Consider the following 21,279-nt stretch of genomic DNA (forward strand, 5'->3'; position numbering starts at 1 on the left):
CCGTGTCGACCTGAGGTGTTGCTCCTGAGCTGTATGAAGCAGATAGTTTCCCTCTTAACCTTCAAAATCGTAGCAAATCCTCATAGAGAAATGAATATGCCTGCACAGTAATTTTTTCCCCATACATCTAATTTTCTGATAATCATGATGACAGTATATAAACTGAGACATAACCGGATGCAAAAAGTAAAAGGGGGCTTTCTTACCAATTTGCCCCCACACTTCCCTTTTAGGCGTCTTAAACTCACAGTGTTACAATTTATTTCTCTCAACTTCTGCGTCTGCCACAAATTTCCAACCCATGTTTAGGTATGTAATTGCTATTAAATGGGCCAAATGTACTTAGCCGGAGTCCGGGTCAAGTGAAACTTTTATTTTGAAGGGCTGACTGATTTGTTTTGGAGCTCATGAACCGCTAGTCACGTGCGGTTTTGCTGCAGTGACGTTTCAGCCCGACGACCAATGAACTCACGGACACAAACCTAACTTGTTTATTACCTGCTTCCGTGTTCTCTCCCCAGTCTCGGGGAGGTTTTTGTTCCGTTTAGGATTCTGTCGACATGTCAGCGGCCTCACAGGCAAGATACATCTCCTCGTTTCCTTATTCATTTCCAGTGTATTACTTTGTAACGTTTTCGACAATAGTTTATGCCAGTGTAATAAACGCCACATACGTTTAGTCGAGTACTTGGTATTTGCTATTGTCATGGCTAACTAGCTAAGTGGGTAACGTAATTTGGTTTATTTATTCTCTGGTTTCTGTTCTGTTCATGTGTGAAAAAAAAGTTTTCTACCGTAGCCTAATGCATAAATGTGGCTAAAAAACCACACACACATTAATTCACCAGCCATTGTCTTGATCTAATCAGTGGAATGCGAGTCTAAACAGACTGTTTTGATGTCGAACTGCTCAGCAACCTTTGACCCCGCCAGGACCGTGATAACTTGAAAACTGCAGTCTGTCGACATTTGCGGTCCATATGCGATCTGCTGTCTGATGTTTATGTGGCTGTTTTGAGTGTGTGATGAAAACGCATACCTGTACCGTGTGGTTGGTATATTTCTGCCGTTTTCATTTGATGGTCTCCTGAAAACAAGAGACAAAGAGGGAATGAGCGTAAATGTAAACATTGTTTATAGGCTGACTGCGGGGAAGGATAGCGACGTTATGTTTTAATAAACTGGAAATTTACGGAGGCGTTTCTCTTTTCAGCAGAATATGCAGATAGATGGAGTCATCACATCGGGTCCCCTTGAGTGGACCACTGAAGGAAACTTCACTTCCCTGTGCCCTAATGGGTCCGTATGGGTTTGGGAAGGCCTTGGGGAATGTGCCCAGGATGCGAGGGACATGGCCAGCATCTACCTAGGTCTCCTGTCCATCCTCTGCTTCATGGTGTCTTCACTTCCGTGAGTGTGTTGGTGTCTCTTGGAGGAAATGCTCTTTTATATAAACATCATGTATAATTCTGTTTTGTTTTTTCTGGTTGTAGTCAGTATTACAGCTCATGCAAAACAGGGAATATGGACAGCGCCCTCTCCATTTGGTTCCTGCTGCTGTGGTTGGGAGGTGACACCTGCAATCTGGTGGGCTCGTTCTTGGCAGACCAGCTTCCGCTTCAGGTGACTTACAGTAATATGGTGATTGGTGGTAGTGTATGGGTGTTTCCCCGCAACTAACAACACTAAAGCTAGAAATGATTGTTTTTGATCATTTCCTTGGTCTATAAAATGTCAAAAGCAAATGACAAATGATCATTAGAAGCTATGGAAACCTGGAATTGTCTTTTTTTTCATTCAAAGAAAAAGTATGGGTCTTCTCATGCTCTGACAAAAAAGAAAACAAATTGTCGCATTTTTAGTGCGATGATCAATGTGCTAATCAATGATCTAGATGATTAGTTGGTTATTCTAATTGTTATTGATCAGTTTTCTGTCATTTGACTAATCATGTCAAGTCATGATACAAGTAGTCTTTTAGAGTGGTTTCCATTGCCATGACTTTGTTTGTGTGAAGTCATTTTTCATGACTTGTTTTGTGCGTCTTTCTCCCTGTCTTTCAGACATATACAGCCGTTTATTACGTTTTAGCTGACTTGGTGATGCTGGGCATGTACTTTTACTACAAGTTAAGGAACAAAGTGGTTGAAAGTGAGTTGCTTTTTGTTTGTTTTACAACTGAATTTTCCAAATTATTTTGTGCTGTATGAGTTTCAGTGCCTTATTTGCACCCTAGTTGGCATCCTAGACATTGGACTTTGACAACAGATGGGATAGAAGTTAGTAACATCAAACGTGTATTTTATCCCCAAGTAAAAACTGCAGCCATAGTCTTTGTTTATTTCTAAGATCTGTCTTATCTGACAAAGCTGTCAAATGAACAAGCTTATGTCAGTTCAGACGAGCAATGGTCCAGCACTGGTCCAGACAGAGGAAGAGGGTAATCCCTGTCCCCTGTAATGATGTCACCACATGCCTCATGTTGCTGTGGCGTTTGTTCCCTTGTGGTTGACCTTTGACACAGTAACCTCGTGTGGAGGAATGTGCAGAGGTGTCTTTTCTAGTACCAATGATGAATCCAGGTGTTGTCTTTTCTCCAGGCAGGAGGGTTTTGCATGTGGTCGGCGTAGCCTGTGTCCTCGGCTTCACCACAAGCCTCGCCCACCTCCCCGGGTTAGGCACCCAACAGGAAATAGTTCCCTCTGGGTTCAGAAGTCGGGCCTTGCTCACAACCTCTGACGTCAGCCGTATCAGGGTGAGTCCTCTTCATTTCAAGTAGTGACCTGAGGTAGGTGAAATAATTATGTCCATTCATCCATTTTCTCCCGCTTATCCGGGGCCGGGTCACGAGGGGAGCAGTCTGAGCAGGGACGCCCAGACTTCCCTCTCCCCGGACACTTCCCCCAGCTCTTCCGGGGGGATCCCGAGGCGTTCCCAGGCCAGCCGAGTGACATAGTCACCCCAGCATGTCCTGGGTCTTCCACGGGGCCTCCTCCCAGTGGGACATGCCTGGAACACCTCCCTAGGGAGGCGTCCAGGGGGCATCCAATAGAGATGCCCGAGCCACCTCAGCTGACTCCTCCCGATGTGGAGGAGCAGCGACTCTACTCTGAGCTCCTCCCGGGTGACAGAGCTCCTCACCCTATCTCTAAGGGAGCGTCCCGCCACCCTGCGGAGGAAACTCATTTCAGCCGCTTGTATCCGGGACCTCGTTCTTTCGATCATGACCCAAAGTTCATGACCATAGGTGAGGGTAGGAACGTAGATTGACCGGTAAATCGAGAGCTTCGCCTTTCGGCTCAGCTCCTTATTCACCACAACAGACCGGTACAGCGACCGCATTGCTGCGGCCGCTGCACCGATGCGCCTGTCAATCTCACGCTCCATCCTTCCCTCACTCCTGAACAGGATCCCAAGATACTTAAACTCCTCCACTTGAGGCAGAAACTCTCCCCCAACCTGAAGGGAGCAAGCCACCTTTTTCCGGTCGAGAACCATGGCCTCGGACTTGGAGGTGCTGACTCTCATCCCAGCTGCTTCACACTCGGCTGCGAACCGCCCCAGTGCATGCTGAAGGTCCTGGCTCGAGGGAGCCAACAAGACAACATCATCCGCAAAAAGCAGAGACGAAATCTGGCGCCTCCTGAACCGAACCCCCTCTGGCCCCTGGCTGTGCCTAGAAACTCCGGCAGCCCTGCCGGAGTCCAACATGCACCAGGTCCAACTTACTGCCGGCAATGCGGACCAAGCTCCTGCTCCGGTTGTATATGGACTGTACAGCCTTCAATAGAGGGCCTCCAAACCCATACTCCTGGAGCACCTCCCACAGAATGACGCGAGGGACACGGTCGAATGCCTTCTCCAAGTCCACAAAGCACATGTGGACTGGTTGGGCAAACGTTTTGCCACCGAGGAGCTTGCGAACTACCTCAGTGACTTCAGCCCCGGTGATGGATGAATCGACCTCCAAGTCCCCAGTTTCTGCTTCCTCTACGGAAGACATGACAGTGGGATTGAGGAGATCCTCGAAGTATTCCTTCCACCGCCCGACAATATCCCCAGTCGAGGTCAACAGCTCCCCATCTCCACTGTAAACAGTGTTGACAGAAAGCTGCTTCCCCTTCCTGAGGCGCCGAATGGTTTGCCATAATTTCCTCGAGGCCGACCGGTAGTCCTCCTCCATGGCCTCCCCGAATTCCTCTCAGACCTGAGTTTTTGCTTCTACCACCGCCCGAGCTGCCGCGTGCTTGGCCTGCCGGTACCCGTCAGCTGCCTCAGAAGTCCTATGAGCCAACCAGGCCTGATAGGACTCCTTCTTCAGCTTGACGGCATCCCTTACGTCCGGTGTCCACCACCGGGTTGGGGGGTTGCCGCCACGACAGGCACCGCCGACTTTACGGCCACAGCTACGGACGGCTGCATCAACAATGGAAGTGGAGAACATGGTCCATTCAGACTCAATGTCTCCAACCTCCCTCGGAATCTGGTCGAAGCTCTCCCGGAGGTGGGAGTTGAAAACCTCTCTGAAAGCGGGTTCCGCCAGACGTTCCCAACAGACCCTCACGGTACGTTTGGGTCTGCCAAGTCTGTCCCGCTTCCTCCCCTGCCAGCGAATCCAACTCACCACCAGGTGGTGATCAGTTGACAGCTCAGCTCCTCTCTTTATCTGAGTGTCCAAGACATACTGCCGAAGGTCAGATGATACGACTACAAAGTCGATCATTGACCTGGTGCCACGTGCACTGATGGACACCCTTATGCTTGAACATGGTGTTCGTTATGGACAAACTGTGACTAGCACAGAAATCCAATAACAGAACACCATTCGGGTTCAGATCGGGGAGGCCGTTCCTCCCAATCACACCCCTCCAGGTATCACTGTCGCTACCCACGTGAGCATTGAAGTCCCCCAGCAGAACAATGGAGTCCCCGGTTGGAGCACTTTCCAGTACCCCTCCCAGGGACTCCAAGAAGGCCGGGTACTCTGCACTGCTGTTCGGCAGTGAGAGACCTATCCCCGACCCGAAGGCGCAGGGAAGCGACCCTCTTGCTCAGCGGGGAGAACTCCAACACATGGCGGCTGAGCTGGGGGGCTATAAGCAAGCCCACACCAGCTCGCCGCCTCTCACCGCAGGCAACTCCAGAGTAGAAGAGAGTCCAGCCTCTCTCAAGGAGTTGGGTTCCAGAGCCCAGACTGTGCGTGGAGGTGAGCCCGACTATCTCTAGCCAGTACTGCTAAACCTCCCGCACTAGCTCAGGTTCTTTCCCCCACAGTGAGGTGACATTCCATGTCCCCATAGCCAGAGTCGTTGTCCAGGGTTTGGGTCGTCCGGGCCCCCGCCCACGACTGCCACCCATATCACATATCAAATAATTATGTCTTTTTTTTTTTTTTTTTTTTTGCTGGTGTAACTTTGTGTCTGCCTCTCTTTTCACACCAGGCCTTTACCCCTAAAGAGATTATTGGCTTCTCCATTGGCTCGGTGTCGTCAGTGCTCTACCTCTGTTCCAGACTTCCCCAGATGTACACCAATGTGAGTAAGACAAAGTGGGTTCTACTGCAAATGTCTAGTTTCTTCAGTAGTTTTGGCTGCATTCCATAAGAGGTAAACATTAATTAATACTAATACAGGACTTACTTACTTACACTAACAACACATGGATATTTAATTAGAACAAGTATCCTCATCATAATGTTACTTTGGCATCACTGTGTAGTGCAAACTTTCAGATTATAATTGTTCCACTTTTCATTTTCTAATTGCAGTTCATTCCTCATTACACAAATGTTGGTAAAACTACATCCAATACATGTTCTAAATGATGAAATTTATTCAATATTTTGGTATCCAGATGAAAAACAGAGTCCTATGTCAGGTATTCACAGGTAGCCAGCGATTAACATGATGAATGAGTTCAGAATTTACATATTTAAAATAGTAAGTATGGTTAAAGATAAAATCAGATGAGGAGGTGCCGCATGTGAAATAATAGTAACAATAATGGACAAAAAAGTAGTAAAGGCATTACTTTACTGCTTTGCATGTTTATATAAGGTGAAAAATGTATGTCAAAGTGAAAGAAGCAAAATTCATTGAAGCTGAAAACCGAGCTGGCGAAAACAAGCCAATATGATGCGCTGATAGCACGGCTGATTGCCTCTGCAGTCTGCACTGGTGGAACATATGTGTTGAAGTAAAATGTAAAACAAACATTTTCTATTAAAAGAAAACAACAAAAAGGTTTTTGTTCTTCTCACTTCCCCTCCTGTCTTCTCATTTCTTCCCTCAGTTCAAGAGGAAGTCAACAGAGGGAGTGTCTTACTTCCTGTTCGCACTAGTCATCCTGGGAAACACCACATACGGCCTGAGCGTCCTGCTGAAGAACCCTGATGAGGGCCAGGGCGAGAGCAGCTACCTGATCCATCACTTGCCCTGGCTCATTGGCAGCCTCGGGACCCTCTCGTTAGACCTCGTCGTATCCTTTAAAGAAAAGAAATGCAGCCGGGCCTCTGGGCTCTCCTTAATCCAATGTACATGCTACATTTGAAGCAGTGCTGAGCTTGTAGACGTGTGGGAAGAGTTAGATCAGATGATGAATACCACTCTCATATTTCTTTGCATGCAGTGAGGAAACAAGCTACAACATGTTAATTAGTGAGCTTTTACCTTTGGACAGAGCCGCCTGTTTCCCGTGCTTCCAGTCGTTATGCTAAGCTAAAATAACATCTCTTGGCTGTAGCTTCATGTTTAATGGACAGGCATGAGAGAGGTCACAACTTTCTGATTGTCAACAGGATGGTTGATTTCCCAAATCATCAAGCCTCATCAAATGCTCATATATCCGGTGACCAACCAGTTCTGCTATGCTGGAATTATAGTCTGTGTTTCAGTTTTGCTAGTTTGGCTAAATGGAACTTTATTTAGGAACATGAATAACATGTTAACACAACACAAAGTAAAGTAACGAATGTGTTCAAACTGGATTTTGATGCAGGACTCCATCAACAATTTCCTTAACGCTGTGGGTCAGATCTCCGTCCAGTTCATGATTTACCGCAAAGCAAAGGTGGAGGTGGCTGACGGCCGCGATGAGACGACGCCTCTGATCGGGAGCTAAGCCATCGCACCAGGAGTGTGCTGGTGGGACACGAGCAGACACTCACTTCCAGTGAACCCTCAAAAACACATTTCTACCAAAATCAGGATGTACAGATTGTACATTTTATTTTGATTTTATAGTTTTATTTATTATACTCTTCTTTTAGATGTCAACAATGTGTTTTTATCTGCAATAGTATTGTGACTGATGTTGTTCTTCACTTGGGTTCAGCTGCAGTGATGTGATTTGCACTGCTCGCAATGTTCGACAATTAAAGGGACGATTGAGGGATTTCAGGTATCCGACATGGACGGATACTCCTCCTGTCAACCTGAACCCCACCTCCAGATCTTAGGTGCCAACCTTAATTTGATGTCAGACCTCGTATAGATGTCAGAAACCTGCTGGCGGGGGTGACCAGACCACACAGAGGTTTCTCTGACAGGTTCTTATTCCAGTGGTTTTAAGATGCCAAATACTTTGGCGGTTGTGACACTAATCACGAGATGAAGCCCTGCCTGTGTTCAGTGTTGAACACCTGTAAGATGAATCTTTTGTTTTTTGGGCCTGAGTGATGTGTCCGATTGGAGAAAAAGAAATGTTTTTACATGTGTAAATTGTACTTAGTCATTTTTTAATTCATGTTTACACCAAGTGTCTGTATTTTTCAAATACAGGCTCTTGACTTGTTTTATTTGCACTGGTGCTAAAAGTCCCATCACTTGAAAGGACAGATCAAGTCAAAGTCAAAAATATTTTTTTTCTCCTCCCACCTGCAGTGCTGATTATCCACCTAGATTGTTTTTGTGTGAATTGCCGAGTTCTGGACATATCGGCAGTGTCTCTTCCCAGAACTCGTGAAGAGAATCCACAGACCTTGTTGTGAGCAGTTTCATGTAGGAACTATTTTCTTTCCACCAAACTACACCCAGCAATGGTATCACTGCGCAGAAGGTAGCGTGCGTCTCCTTTTGGACGAGAGGCTCGTGTTGTGACCTTGCGGGATGTAAACATTAATGGACTCCTCCTCGGCTGAGCTGTAAAGTTAGCAGGCAGTAAAATAATCTCCACAAGCTAGCAGTGTCTCACTAGAGTTAGGGGAGGAGGTGGCATCTCGACAGCTGATGCCTCCAGAACTCGGCAACTCACACCAAAACAATAGTGCTGCGGGTGAGAGTGAGAAAATGCGGTTTTGATTTTGGTGTGAACTGTCCCTTTAACACCTATTTTCACTACCATGTTCATTTTTTTTCATTCTTTCTGTTTTGCACAACACAAATTGATTTTATACTTTGGGAATTGTTCAATATGTTTGGTGGGTCAGTGTGCTGTAAGAATTAAACAAATGAAAACCACTTTTTCCTCTGTTCTTGATTCTGAGTGAAGAGTTGATTGAGTCATTTAGGATTGTCTCAGTTTCCTTCATAATGGCATTTCACTTTCTTTTCCTTCCTCTGACGTATGATTTTTCTTCAAACTGCTCCTCTTGAGGAGAAAAGCTGTGGGGACTCCTCCTCCCCTACAGTTTACTCTTCAACTCCCACTTTTTTTGGAGGTCAAGGCCTGCTCTTGGCCTTGATGTTGACCTTTGACCCTTTGCCTTCACTGACCTCCACCCCCAGCGACTGTGTTTGACCTACTCTTGGGAGGCCTTGACAGCCGTGTTGTTTTTCTTCATTAGCAGATTCACACTGGCCTCTCAGTTGCACCCTCCTCCCTCACAGCACCCACGCACACAACTTCGCCTCACTATTAAACATAGTGCAGTCACGCACACTCCAAGTGGTAAGGGCCCACCCACCGAGGAAGCAAGGTCAATACAGAAAATATCAAGGGTTCAGTAAGTGTGTGTGTGTGTGTTTGGGGGTGGAGGTGTGCGGTTGTGAAACAGTGGCAGAGAGATTGTTAGGCGGGTTGGGGAGTTAGCAGGAAGAGCCAGTGATAGGGAGCGTCCATCCATCACAAGGGATGAACAAGAAGCTGTTTATAAACACTCTATACTGGGAATTTCTTAATGAGACGATTCCAGTTCCTACAAGCAGGGCAGTAGAGGGGGTCCTTTGTGACTCTGAGGTTGCCTGTTCAAATCCCTAGTGTGACCAAGAGGCCCTTGGGAAATTTTCTGGTGAATATTTCCCAGTATTACACGTAGACTCACATTACGTTCAAATGCTGCTGTTCTCCAACTTTGTATGTACTTTGTTGTCCCAGATCTTCCCCACAAAATGTCTGAATTATTTCGTCCTTTATTATTTATTATTTCTCGCCACTGACAGACAAGAGAACATTTACAAGAAAAGATGTTTGGTCAAGTTCCTGCAGCTCAAACACACATCAAGAGCAACTGTCTCATTTGAAAGGTTCTGTTTACTCTGTGTGTGTGTGTGTGTGTGTGTGTGTGTGTGTGTGTGTGTGTGTGTGTGTGTGTGTGTGTGTGTGTGTGTGTGTGTGACTGAGGATGGAGGCTGGGTTGGAGCCAACTTTACAGAAAGTGAGACAGTTGGACAAAACAAGAGGACGACAGGACGCGGCAGGAAGGCTCCCACCATCAACGGTGAGTCCACAGCCTCCTAACTAACGCAACTGCAACTTAAACAGAACTGTTCTGAAGACAGCGCTTTGTTGTTTTGTGATCTCTGACCTCAGCATGTCTGCATGTGCTGTCCTGCATTCTGAATCAGTCTGATCAGCACGAGTTAAAAGTTGGGAGATGTAACATCACATTTTATAAATCCTCTGCTGAGCAAGATTCAAAATTCAACACTTTATTGACATTTCAACGCAGCTGATAGGAGTGTGATCGGGTGCGCTCGCAGAGAACAAGACACCTAAAGACAGCATGACCAAGGGGAGGGCATAAAATAAAAACCAGCTCCAGTGCGGATGCTGTTAGCACTGTGCTGCTTCCTGGACCTTTCAAAGAAGGAGGAAATTAAGATGATTAGTCAGGTGAGAAGAACCCTTCTTCTGTTGCCCAGCGGTGTACATTTTCAACTAGGACTGGTCACCCATGACCCCAGGTTTCCGATGCAGCTCACACAGGCTGGTTAAGGTTAGAGGTGTTAATATGGTGGCCAGATTTTACATGCTGCATTAAGTCGGTGTCTGTTTGAGTAAGGAATTCAGTGTATTTGCTTGCATCCAGAATACATAACCTTGATATCAAAATAGACAAAACAGCACAGAAGAGCATGAGGGAACAACATAGTTTAAAAGTCCAATCTCACAATAACTCTACAGATCGGAGGAAATGCTTTCAAACAAATACTTTAAGGAGACATGACTGCCATTGGACAATTTACATTCCTTCTCGTGATAGCCAAATACCCCCCAGACCGCACTCACTCGCATACACTCAAACATAAGTTGTGGACTTTACTCATGAATACTGGGGCCACTTTAATGTAAGCGTCAGTTTCCTGCGAGGATCAGTAAACAGTCCTGGCCATTATCGAGCTGCAGCTACCAGCCAGCAGCCCTCTGATAAAGAGAGGATCAGTCTGCATGGAGAGAACGTCCTGGACAGGATTTATGATGTGCTGAATATATCTCCAGGCTTGTGCTGTGAGTGATTCAGGACTAATGAGTTTAAGGCTTTGCACATGCAATCAGTTTGTTCTTTGGTCTGAACCACAGAGGAGAAGTTGACTTAGTTGACCCGTGTTACCGGGAAATGACTTGGCTCCAGTTCTCTGGCATTCATTTTAGCGTATCAATTCCTTTTTCGTGCACACTTTTCAGGAATCTTGGTGCAAAGAAAACAAGCTAATGGCGTGATTACTCCAGAGTCCAGCTGAACTAACCGTGCTTGATGTGAACGTGGCCTAAAAGTCTTCTCCCTCCTTCCCCCTCCTCCTCTCTTCTTCTTTCATGACACTCATATCTCATGGGGTGAGCCCTCAGAGTCAGGCCTGTGTCCAACAATGTGTCCAACAGTGTGACACCTCCAGAAGATCCATGGCAACATTTGCACGCACTCAGATATTGTCCCTATTGTTTAGTGTCACTCTCAGCAGTGCTGCCTGCTCTCTATCCTCCTTCCATTCCCCAGAGGTCAAACATAGCTGGAGCTGATGCCTTGTTTTGTCACATATGTTGGGACGTGACAACAGAAATAACAACAGACCAACTCTTCTTTAGCAATGGATTCATGCCATTCCACAAACTACCAATCTGTTATTTGTCCATGATACACGACACTGACAGAGATGAGTCAGCGTATGGGTGTCAAAGAACTGCTGATAGGTCATCCATTTTTAAGCTGTTTCCATGACTTGAGCTATGCTCATACAATGCAATGAATATCTTAGACTAATGCCCAGGCTCTCAGCTTAGATCATAAACTATACAAGTTGACTTAATCTAGAAACGAAGCATAAACGGCAGATTGTTTCGGTAATGTTAAGAAAATGATGCCTGAGTGAAGAAAATCAAACAAGTTGGTTTGAATTAGAATAAAGTGACTTGATGTTACCTTGCAGTTTTTCTTAGCCACGCTAGCAGCAAGCTAGGTGATCCCCTGATGTTCAGCATAGCGCCACCATGAGGTTTTTGAGATTAGTGAAATATCTTAAATGGATTGCCGTTCATGGTGCCCAGAGGATGAATCCTAGGGACTATGGTGATCCCCTGCTCGCCCCATACACTAAAATTTGTGGGGGGTTTTTCCATGAAATGTCTCAACATCTATTGGATGGCCATGAAATTTGCGACAGAAATTCCTGCCTCCTTCAGGATGACTTATAATAACTTTGGTGGTCCATTGATTTTCCTTCTAGCACCATCATGAGCTCAGAGTTTTTATTTGTCCAATACTTCGGTTTATGACCAAATATATGCAAAACAAATCTAATTCCCATCATCCTCAGCTGGGCTTTGTTCAGTGCTCATTAGCAGTTTCTTGCATGGTAACATGTAAATTAAGATGGTGAACATGGTAAATATTATAGCTGCTAAACAGCAGCATGCTAGCGTTGTCATTGTGAGTGTATTTGTCTACAATGCTGACATGAACATTCAGCTCAAAGCACTGCAAGGACTTTTATTTTTTAAATTCATCCAGCTTGTTTATGAGACTTCATGTCCCTCAATAGTTCACTTTTGCCTCCCCTGCAAATTTGTATTTCAGAGTTTTCATATGTAATTTTTTTTTTCTTTAGTTTGATCCTAACTTCTGAAAGTTGAACTTTCTGAATCCAGCGACCACCTCACAAAATTCAGATGTTTGTGTGGTTGTAGTTACCGTGTCCAAACTGTCTGACACATAAGACACAGTGTTTTCTGGTGCTATTTATTTGCTCTCTTTTAGTTTGTGCTTTTCCCTTAAGTGAAGCAGTGTTGTCATCGTGCACTGTGATCACATGTGTACCAATTTACCCTTTGGACACTCTCTTCAAAGGGAAAACACAGTGTAACTAGCAACAGATTCCTGTGTCATTTGTCACTGAGATCGATCGTGGTCACTCCGATGAAGGCTACGGCGTCAGTGAGTGCGCTTGGCTCTTCTGTAACCCTCTGCTGTCCACCAGCCACTGCTGGTTCCCATAATGAGTCAGTGAAAGGGATGATATGCGGGTGGGAGGGTGCCATTAATCCTTAGTAAGCATGCTGCATGTCAAACAGCCCTGCTCTGAGATTTACAGGCCAGTGTTGAGGTCACTCCTCAAGTTCGGACCTCGACTCCTTTCGGTCTGCCCCGGCCTGGTTAACGGTCTGTGAGGGAGGCGGAGGTCCCCGAGCCCCTTCAATCTAACTGCTGTCCAATATTAACTGCAGGACAAACAGAACAGCGGTAAACAAAAGGCAGAGTAAACACACTCCCAAGGCTTAGAGTACACACACACACATGCGCACACACACACATTAAGCATAGTTAACAGCTCAATTTAAGTAGAGGGTTTGTTTCAGCAGCATTCAATCCATGAAATGCTCGTGAAAAACAACAACTGACGGCTGACATAATGATGGGAATTCTTTTATTTAAGTCCTCATATTAAATTGAGAAAATGTTTCCTTTGCCCAGCCCAGCTGTTGCACTCTGGGATCTGTCCACTCAGGCCAAGCCTCAACACACACATACACACACCATCAACGTTGAGTGTCCCTCACTCTGCCCATGTTGGATGAGGTCTCCATCCACGAGGTCCCGGGCTGGGTCCAGCTGTTTGGACCACAGTCCCATCCCTGCCCTTCCTGGGTGTCCCCGCTTTCCCTTATTGCCTATCCCCCAGGGACGGTTAAGACCTCCTCCAGCACACCATCCACCACAGACCAAGAGCCCCAGCTGCACTCTTGCTCTCTGCTTTTTAAAAATAGGCTGAGATATCAGCCTGGACAGCTAAGAGACCTGGACGCATCCTGGGGATTGAGGAATGTCTCCGCACTTCCCAGCTCCTTCATATCTGTGTGAATCCTCTGAGTAATTGTCTGTGTGTGTATGTTTATATCTTTGCATGTGTGTGTGAAGATAGATCCCGTATTAGTAGCTAAAGAGAGGATCCTCCGTCCAGATGAGAGAGTGGACTGAGTTGGAGATGAGCTTTTCGGCAGGGGGGTATCTCTCCACCTCGGATGGTTACTGCTCCACAGAGCAGCAGCTCCAGTACTATGGTGAGTCCACAGTGACACTTCTGTCTCTGCTTCGGTCTCTTCACCTCCTTCCTCCACTTTTTCCCTACTCCTGCTTATTTCTCTTGTCCCTCTGTTTTTTCTTCTTTAAAATAAGCTGTGTGATGTATTCATCCTTACAATAATAGATAAGACACTGTACCGATCAATACATTTAAAGCAATGAATTTAGGTACAGGACAGACAGAATATTCAGACATGAGTGTCCACCTCTTGTGTGATTTGAATGTGCAGAGACATTTTATTTGCAAAGCATTTTCAGTGTTATCAGCCAGTGGTAAATGAATTCAGATGATGTGTGTATAACGTCATTGGTTTCACTGGCAGGTAGATGATCTGCAGGAATAAGGAGACACAGTTGGTTTCCTTCTCTACTGCTGGAGAGGGCTGGCTCACCCTAATTCATAAACAAATTTTCTCACTAACTCAGTTTTGTTTAGTTTTAATGGAATAGGTTTCCTTTGTGGTGCTCTCAGCTTGGACAAATTGCATTACTACAACTCAAAAGCAACCACCCCTCTAACTCTTGGTAATCCAGAGCAGTCAGCTTGTCATTTTTAAAGGGACTATTCGTTCAGTAGAAAGTTTTTCCTGTCAAAGTAGTTCACAGTTTCACCGTGTGAAGGTGGTCCAGGAGGACGAATAAAACCTGAACTGAATGAATCCGAATCTGAATCCGTCACCACCATTGATTGATTTTTTCTTTTCTTTCTTTTTTTATTCTCATATGTACTAAATTTACTGTTTTTCAACGTGCCATTTGAGTCATTAATTGATTAATGAACTCAGTCCAGTGCTGACTCCAAGTCAGACCATGTATCATTTGAAAGAAGAAACAACACAATCCTCTTCGTCCTAATAAAAAGTCAAAGCTATAAGAATGAACGACACCACTGACCAATGCATTACACTCTGCTGCAGCTTGACTTGGCCTGGAGTGACCAGTAGCTTATGGTGGCTAATGTTAGCTTACATGAGCAACCTTTAGGTAGATATTATTGTACACAGACGTTCCTGAACAGGATTGCTTGGACTTTCCTATAAATTTACTCCCACTGTAACATTAAATTTACACATTTAACTTTACCCTGTTACTGTCACTTGTTTTTAACAAAAGCATGTAGGCTCTCTTTATGTAAATAGATCATCATTTATACATTCTATTGTTACACAATGAGGATGTGACTGCACTCTGTGTGCAATGCAGCCTCATCTCATTCACTCTCACTGTTGATGAATGAATGTCAAGCATTTATTTACCGCCTCTGAGAACTCGATGACATGAAAAAAATAGTTACTTGAGGAGGTTCAGCTGGCACGCTGCATTCACAGCATGCAGGGAGGCTGAGCCTGCATTATACTGACGTGTACCATCAACAAATTCCCCCTGCTGTCTGCCCTCCTGCTCTGCAGAGCAGAGGGAGGTGCAGGGGGAGCTATGGGGGGTAGTTTGCTGGTGTTGTTTGGTTCCCCAGTGTGCGTGGGATGGAAGGGAGGCTGAGGAGTGTTTAGACAGTGCTCAAATGGTTTACAAACAGTGCGAATCGCAGCTCTGTCACATGCCGAGAAGGCAAGGACCCCCCCCAAACCATCACTGCAGCAGTCTGGTAAAGACAGGAAACATCTGGAGAGAGACCTCTAGAGAAGACAAAGGGAAGGAGAAAGGAGGGTCCATAAGTGCCCTTCAAAATTCTGATTCTGTTGACATTTATGTGATCAGAGCAGGGACGTCCATCAACTAAACACACCAGCTTTCTGAATCTGCTGTCACCTGTTTGTCTTCAGCTTTGTCCAGAGGTAACAAAATCCACCTCACAACACCTTTACACCTCACTTGTGGCTTTCCAGGGGTCTGTGGGGGGTTATTTCTTGACCGGGCTCAGTGACTTCCTGGTTGCCTGACAAGCACATCAGTCAATTAGTGATCTTTCGAGTTGCTTTTTTTTTTTTTTAGCTTTTGTCAGAGCCAGGCTAGCTGTTTCCTCTTTTCCAGGCTTTGTGCTGAGCTAAGCTAACTGGCTGCTGGCTCTGTCTTCATATTGAGCGTACAGACCTGAGAGCAGCATTGATCTTCTCATCTCATCTCACTCTCAGATCAGACTCAGTATCAGCAGATACTCAATATTAAAGCATCATGATTAAAAACACATAATGTGATCAGGACATCCATACATTTGATTGAGCCGTGTGATTTTCCAGGAGAACACAATAGCTAAGAGTCACTTCAGAGAGGGGTTCTCGCTCACAGGCTCACGGGCTCACGTGGGCCTGGGGAGCCCTGACTGGGAGGCCTGTCCAACAATCCATCCACTGTCATTAGGGTTGTCTCTGCTGAAGCCAAACTAGGGACTAAAAGTCAGGATATCACGGCCTTTGCTGCTTTGATTTTGACCACTCTATTTTTAATGTGTCTCCTGTGATTTCTCCAACTTTTTGGAAGTGCAATACTAAATCCCTTAAGGGCCACTTTAACAACGGCACAGAGCTCCGAGGACGGGTGGTTTGTTTCCCTGTAAAAGCTTAAAGGCGCTCTCCAACAACAGCAACACATAATCAGATTGATATTTCTGTCAGCCCTCATCTTCATCCAACGCGCTTTACCCTTTAAATTTCCATTTCCAGCAGTCCTGAGACTCCTGACAGATGGGTGGGCTCACCGTTTAATCAGCGCAGACAGATCCCACAGCACTCCCAGTTGTACTGGTCCAGCTGTACTTTAAGAGGCTGCCAGTGGTCACACATGTTTTCTCAAAGGAGACAGGGTTTGCAAAACACAAGCTGTTGACCCACGCTCAAAGACGCTTCAGTCCGTCACAACACCGAACGGCCAGTACAGACTGAATGAAGCTTCCAGAAAGGGGGATCAAAAAATCCTAAATGGCACTTGGAGCGCTCAGCTGCATCCTGTTTCAGCAGTCTGAACAACTCACAAGGTCTTACTCTCAGCCTTTTATTGTGTCCCTCAAGAGCCATAAATGCAGTGAAATCACACGAGTCACGTAAGACCACATTCCTATGACGCTGTTTGACTCTGAAACAGCATAATAAGTGTTGCTTGAAACGTTCATTCATCTTTCTGGTCTTGCTAATGCAGTTGTTGTGTTCTGATGGGTGTGTGTGTGTATGTGTGGAACAGCTTTTCTGTTCATGGTAATGACTTCATGATTTCATTTTTGGAGAGGAAACTGGCTGGATGTCAGGGTGGCGCACAACAAGGCGAACTAGTATCCTGTTAGGATCGTGTTTTTGGAGTATCCTGGTTATGTAAACACATGTAAACATCTTACTCTGGTTTCAGAAACCTGAATATGCTACATGAAGTCAAATCTGGTGCAAGTCTAGATTTTTCTTAATTGTCAAAAAAAGACCAAAATCAACATGGTGTTGCAATAATTTCTGACTTTCTTACTTTGTCTGGGGCCAGTTGGTTCCTACTGAACACAGAAATCTGCACATAGCAGTCATATATTTTCAATTAAAATAATAATAATAAAAAACCCCTCTAATTTTCTAAAATACTGGGGCAATAGTGCATTTGTTGGGAACTATTTTCACCTGCGGATTAATACACATCACATACTCATCATAATGAAAGATCCTGTCACCCAGTGCTAAATTGATGTGTTTAATGTGTTTGGAGAGCAAAGAAGCTCCACAGATATGCAGATATATATCTGATTTTGTTCGTTAGTTATTTGGCTCTTATTTGATAGAATGAGATGCAGAAAGGCTGCACCAGTGAGGATGCACTATTTTGCAGGAAGTAGCAGTTTTCCAAGAAGTTACCAGTTTACTAAGAAGTTCAAGTTCCCTTTTCATGTGGTCTTTAAATGTCAGTGTAATAACAATGTTGCTTGCATCCCTTTTCAAAGTTTCACTTTTTCGCTTGAAGTATTATTGAAGGAGAGTTGAATCAGATCAAAATTCTGAACTCAAAATTGCAAAAGACACATTGGTCTGCAGGTGTAGACGGTTCATTCAGTGCTTCTCTGACCGACAAAAGTTTTGATCGCTGGACTTTCATCCATTTCGATTTCAGACATGCTGGCTGACCCTCTGGGCTACCCCCTGCAGGACCCTGATCTCCAGCTGCTCCCTTACAGCCAACAACAGTACAGCCATGCCAACCTGCCCTTCTCCCTCTATGGCTCTCCACCCTCCTCCACCCCCTCTCCCTCCTCGTCCTCTTCCTCCTCGCAGCCCTGCCTCCCTCCGTACCACTACAGCCCTCATTGCCTGGAGATTCCCTGTGATCCCACACCCGAGCCCCACTGCGGAGGCCTGGTTCAGGGGCTCGGAGCGGTAGGGTTGCCCCTCGGGCGGAGGACACGGGTGGGGTTGGGAGGGAAGAGCAGAGGTCAGGACGAGCTGTGTGTGGTGTGTGGAGATAAAGCGTCTGGGTATCACTACAACGCTCTTACCTGTGAGGGATGCAAAGGTGATTCTTACCTTCCACTTTTGCCAAATTACTTTTATTCTTTTCTTCATTGCTGTTTGTTTTTATCCTGAAAGATAATCAATTTCCTCCCCTGGATGCTGTAGGTTTCTTTCGCCGTAGTGTGACTAAAAAGGCTGTGTATCACTGTAAGAGCGGCGGTGGCTGTGAGATGGACATGTACATGAGGAGGAAGTGCCAAGACTGCCGGCTGAGGAAGTGCCGCGCCGTGGGAATGCTGGCTGAGTGTAAGCCGCTGCAGCCATACTTTACCCACATGAAATCAAATGTCAAACATCATGGGCCGATGAGAGTAATCAGTCCCTGTTAAAACAATGTGCATTTAACTGCTGCGGCTGCTTTGATGTGTCTGAAAATACTTCTTCTCCTCAGGCCTTCTGACAGAGGTGCAGTGCCAGTCCAAGCGACTAAGGAAAGGAGGGAAAGGCAGAGGACAGGAGGAAGAGGAGAGCACAGACAGCCGCAGCGTCAGCTCCAGCAGCAGACTACCTGGACAGGTACCAGAGAGCAGGGCTGACATTGATTGGATGGTTGCCTGAGTGGAGGGCAGGTGGCATGGCCTTAGCGATAGCACTGTTGGTCTGTTTTAGTCAGTCCCCTGTTCTAGTCCAGACTGAAATATCTCAAGAGCTACTGAACTGACTGCCATGAAATTTGTACTCGTGTTCCCCAGAGGATGGATCCCTGTGACTCTGGTGATCCTGTGACTTTTCGTCCAGCGCCACCAAGAGGTTGACATTGTTGTTTCTCTGTGAAATGTCTCAGCTGTACTTTGTATTTAGTGCTAATTAGCAAATGTTAGCATGCCATCACACTAATCATGGCAAAAGATATTCCCACTGAGTGCCAGCATGTTAGCATTGTATTGTGAGCATGTTAGCATGCTGACTTTAGCACTTAGCTTCCAGAGCTGCTGCTGGCTGTCAACTCTAAGTGTTGATCCTGTAGTTGTTTAGTTTGAGTGCTGGGTTGAAGGATACTGCAGCTGATAGTTCTTTAAATTATGGTCAGTTGGTCAGTTGACTTGCTTCCTCTTCCTCATTCATGCAGTTTAATTAACCATGTTGATATATATTGTGGAAAATAACTTGAAAAAACTGCCACAGTATAAACAGTATGACATAAATCTTGATATTGTTTCATGGTGTATTGTCATCCCACCCAACCTCGACTGAACAGCCTGATTTGTTGGATCACTCTGATGATTGGTTGGATTAGGTACACGGGTTGCTGGGTGTTTGTTTTATTGATGTAATTGGGTGGTTGGATGTGGGCTGTTTTCTTTTTTAAATGTGAAATGTTGGTGGATTGAACCGTGAGGAGAGCAGATGATTTGGTTGGTGAGGTGGTTGAGTCGAAGGTTGTTTGGTCAACATGATGTCTTGTTGGTTGGTTAGGACACTGGCTGGTTTGTTGATATCAGCATCCTGATACTGATTGAACCTTGTGTTGTGTTGTCTGTCGTCCGCACCAGGCTCTGTCAGCCAGTTTAACCCGAGAACAGAAGTACATTGTGGACAGGATGGTGGAGGCCCATCGACTGTACAGAGCACAGGACAGCAGCCACTGCAGGGTAGGTCACAGCGTGGGCGCAGCAGTTACAGCTACATTGTCGAAGTTGCTCTCATGGTCTCTTGTCTGTGTCTGCTCAGCTGTTTGAGTGGCCATGCACAGAAGAAGGGGAGGACCTGTCTGATGTTGTATCACCTCACCTGCAAAGACTGCTACAGTTTGCCAGGACAGTGCCAGGTAAGACGGATGGGAACGTGTGACCTCTCATATGAAATGCTGAGAAAATCAAACAATAATGCTCTTCCCCTCACAGGTTTTGACCTCCTGGATTTTTCAGACCAGCGCTCTCTGTTGTCTGTGTCTTCACTGGAGGTCATGTTCCTGCTGTCAGCTCAGCACTTCTCCCACAACTCGACGAGCCCCAGTCCAGGTGAACAAACCAGCAGACACACATTTAGAATTGATGCTTGCTTTAGAGTCGCTATGAAGCAAGCAGTCTGATCTTTAGTTTAAAAAAAACTTTTGTTTTTTCCTCTGTTATCAGCCATGCAGCTTTTCAGCATGTCAACACACAACTGGCTGAGAAATGTGGAGTCAAAGGAAAACATCTGCAGCAGGACGTTGGTCAGCTCAGGTGAATCCAGATGGAGACTCACTCAGAAAATATCGAGACCTTGCAAGGTGCAAAAAAAAAGTTATTATATATAAAGTTATGACCAGTTTCCCATTTGCTGCTGTGAACAGGAAGCAGTGAGGATCTCTTTGCGCCGGTGCTCAACTTCTTCCACAGCATGGCAACGTTGCAGGTGGCGGAGGCTGAATACGCCCTGCTCACTGCTACAGCTCTGCTCTGCTCAGGTCGGACCATGAATCTGTGCTCTCTTGTTAGTGTGTGTCTGGTCAGAACTGATCCAATCAGCTGTCAAGACTAGCAAATGCTCTATTCAACTGTAAATAATCATTACAAACAGGAGGCTGTGATAGGAAGAAGATGCCTCTGAATGATTCACTCAGTCTGTCTCAAAGGGTCTGACTATAGATTTGATCAAGGCTTAAAATGACTCTGCTGCTTTCATGCTCCGTAGCAGGAGCTTAGGACAACTGTGGGACTTTGTCCAAACAGTAGCCGTTGGCTAACTTGAATGCATCAGTCCAGGTTTAGATATAAACAGAAAACAGATCTGGTCTGTTTTAGCGTTGCCAACCTGTGTCCTGTATCTCCATCCTGCAGACCGTGCATCCCTGCAGGCGGCCAGCTGTGTTGAGAAAATGCAGGAACTGATCCTGGATCTGCTGTCCAGGGTGTGTGGGGCCCAGGCTGGAGCGGCGCGAGGGGGGCCCCAGCGGTTTGGCCGCCTGCTGGGCAGACTGACGGAGCTACGAACCCTCCGTCACAACTACCTCCTCCTGACAAGACAGCAGCCTGGACTCTGATGGAGAGGACAAACAGTGAAAAACCACCACTATCATCTCTAGGGAGCTTCCTGTCTGAATTTAAGGACTAGATGGTCCTGGATGAGCTCAGAAATTGTACAAAAACATTTTGGAAAGGTTTTTACCTGATATTAATCAGACGGTTGGAT

At 45.8% G+C, this 21,279-nt stretch overlaps 2 protein-coding genes across 2 annotated transcripts; both read left to right on the forward strand.

Moving 5' to 3' along the window:
• The first annotated feature begins 500 nt into the window (after positions 1-500).
• slc66a1 (solute carrier family 66 member 1) lies at positions 501-8,455 on the forward strand. Its single transcript, XM_070969578.1, has 8 exons — positions 501-578; positions 1,217-1,410; positions 1,494-1,623; positions 2,064-2,151; positions 2,601-2,755; positions 5,442-5,534; positions 6,292-6,477; positions 7,033-8,455. Exons 1-8 carry the CDS (start codon positions 561-563, stop codon positions 7,117-7,119), a joined length of 951 nt encoding a protein of 316 aa, XP_070825679.1. The 5' UTR covers positions 501-560; the 3' UTR covers positions 7,120-8,455.
• A 5,155-nt stretch (positions 8,456-13,610) lies between these two features.
• On the forward strand, positions 13,611-21,132 carry nr1h5 (nuclear receptor subfamily 1, group H, member 5). The gene is made up of 10 exons (XM_070969111.1): positions 13,611-13,710; positions 17,768-18,166; positions 18,271-18,411; positions 18,557-18,681; positions 19,659-19,757; positions 19,837-19,933; positions 20,010-20,126; positions 20,241-20,330; positions 20,441-20,554; positions 20,928-21,132. The coding sequence occupies exons 1-10, from the start codon at positions 13,611-13,613 to the stop codon at positions 21,128-21,130; spliced, it is 1,485 nt and encodes a 494-aa protein (XP_070825212.1). The 3' UTR covers positions 21,131-21,132.
• Positions 21,133-21,279: the final 147 nt, after the last annotated feature.

This window comes from Chaetodon trifascialis, chromosome 8, assembly GCF_039877785.1.
Source record: "Chaetodon trifascialis isolate fChaTrf1 chromosome 8, fChaTrf1.hap1, whole genome shotgun sequence".
Classification (NCBI taxonomy): domain Eukaryota; kingdom Metazoa; phylum Chordata; class Actinopteri; order Chaetodontiformes; family Chaetodontidae; genus Chaetodon; species Chaetodon trifascialis.

What these genes read in the sequence shown, in the direction of transcription:
- nr1h5 (XM_070969111.1), top strand. Translation starts at nt 13,611, where the DNA reads ATGAGAGAGTGGACTGAGTTGGAGATGAGCTTTTCGGCAGGGGGGTAT. An exon ending in GCAGCAGCTCCAGTACTATG is followed by an intron (nt 13,711 to 17,767) that starts GTGAGTCCACAG and finishes TTTCGATTTCAG; the next exon opens with ACATGCTGGCTGACCCTCTG. An exon ending in CAGGACGTTGGTCAGCTCAG is followed by an intron (nt 20,331 to 20,440) that starts GTGAATCCAGAT and finishes TGCTGTGAACAG; the next exon opens with GAAGCAGTGAGGATCTCTTT.
- slc66a1 (XM_070969578.1), top strand. An exon ending in CAGACCAGCTTCCGCTTCAG is followed by an intron (nt 1,624 to 2,063) that starts GTGACTTACAGT and finishes CCTGTCTTTCAG; the next exon opens with ACATATACAGCCGTTTATTA. An exon ending in AAGGAACAAAGTGGTTGAAA is followed by an intron (nt 2,152 to 2,600) that starts GTGAGTTGCTTT and finishes TCTTTTCTCCAG; the next exon opens with GCAGGAGGGTTTTGCATGTG.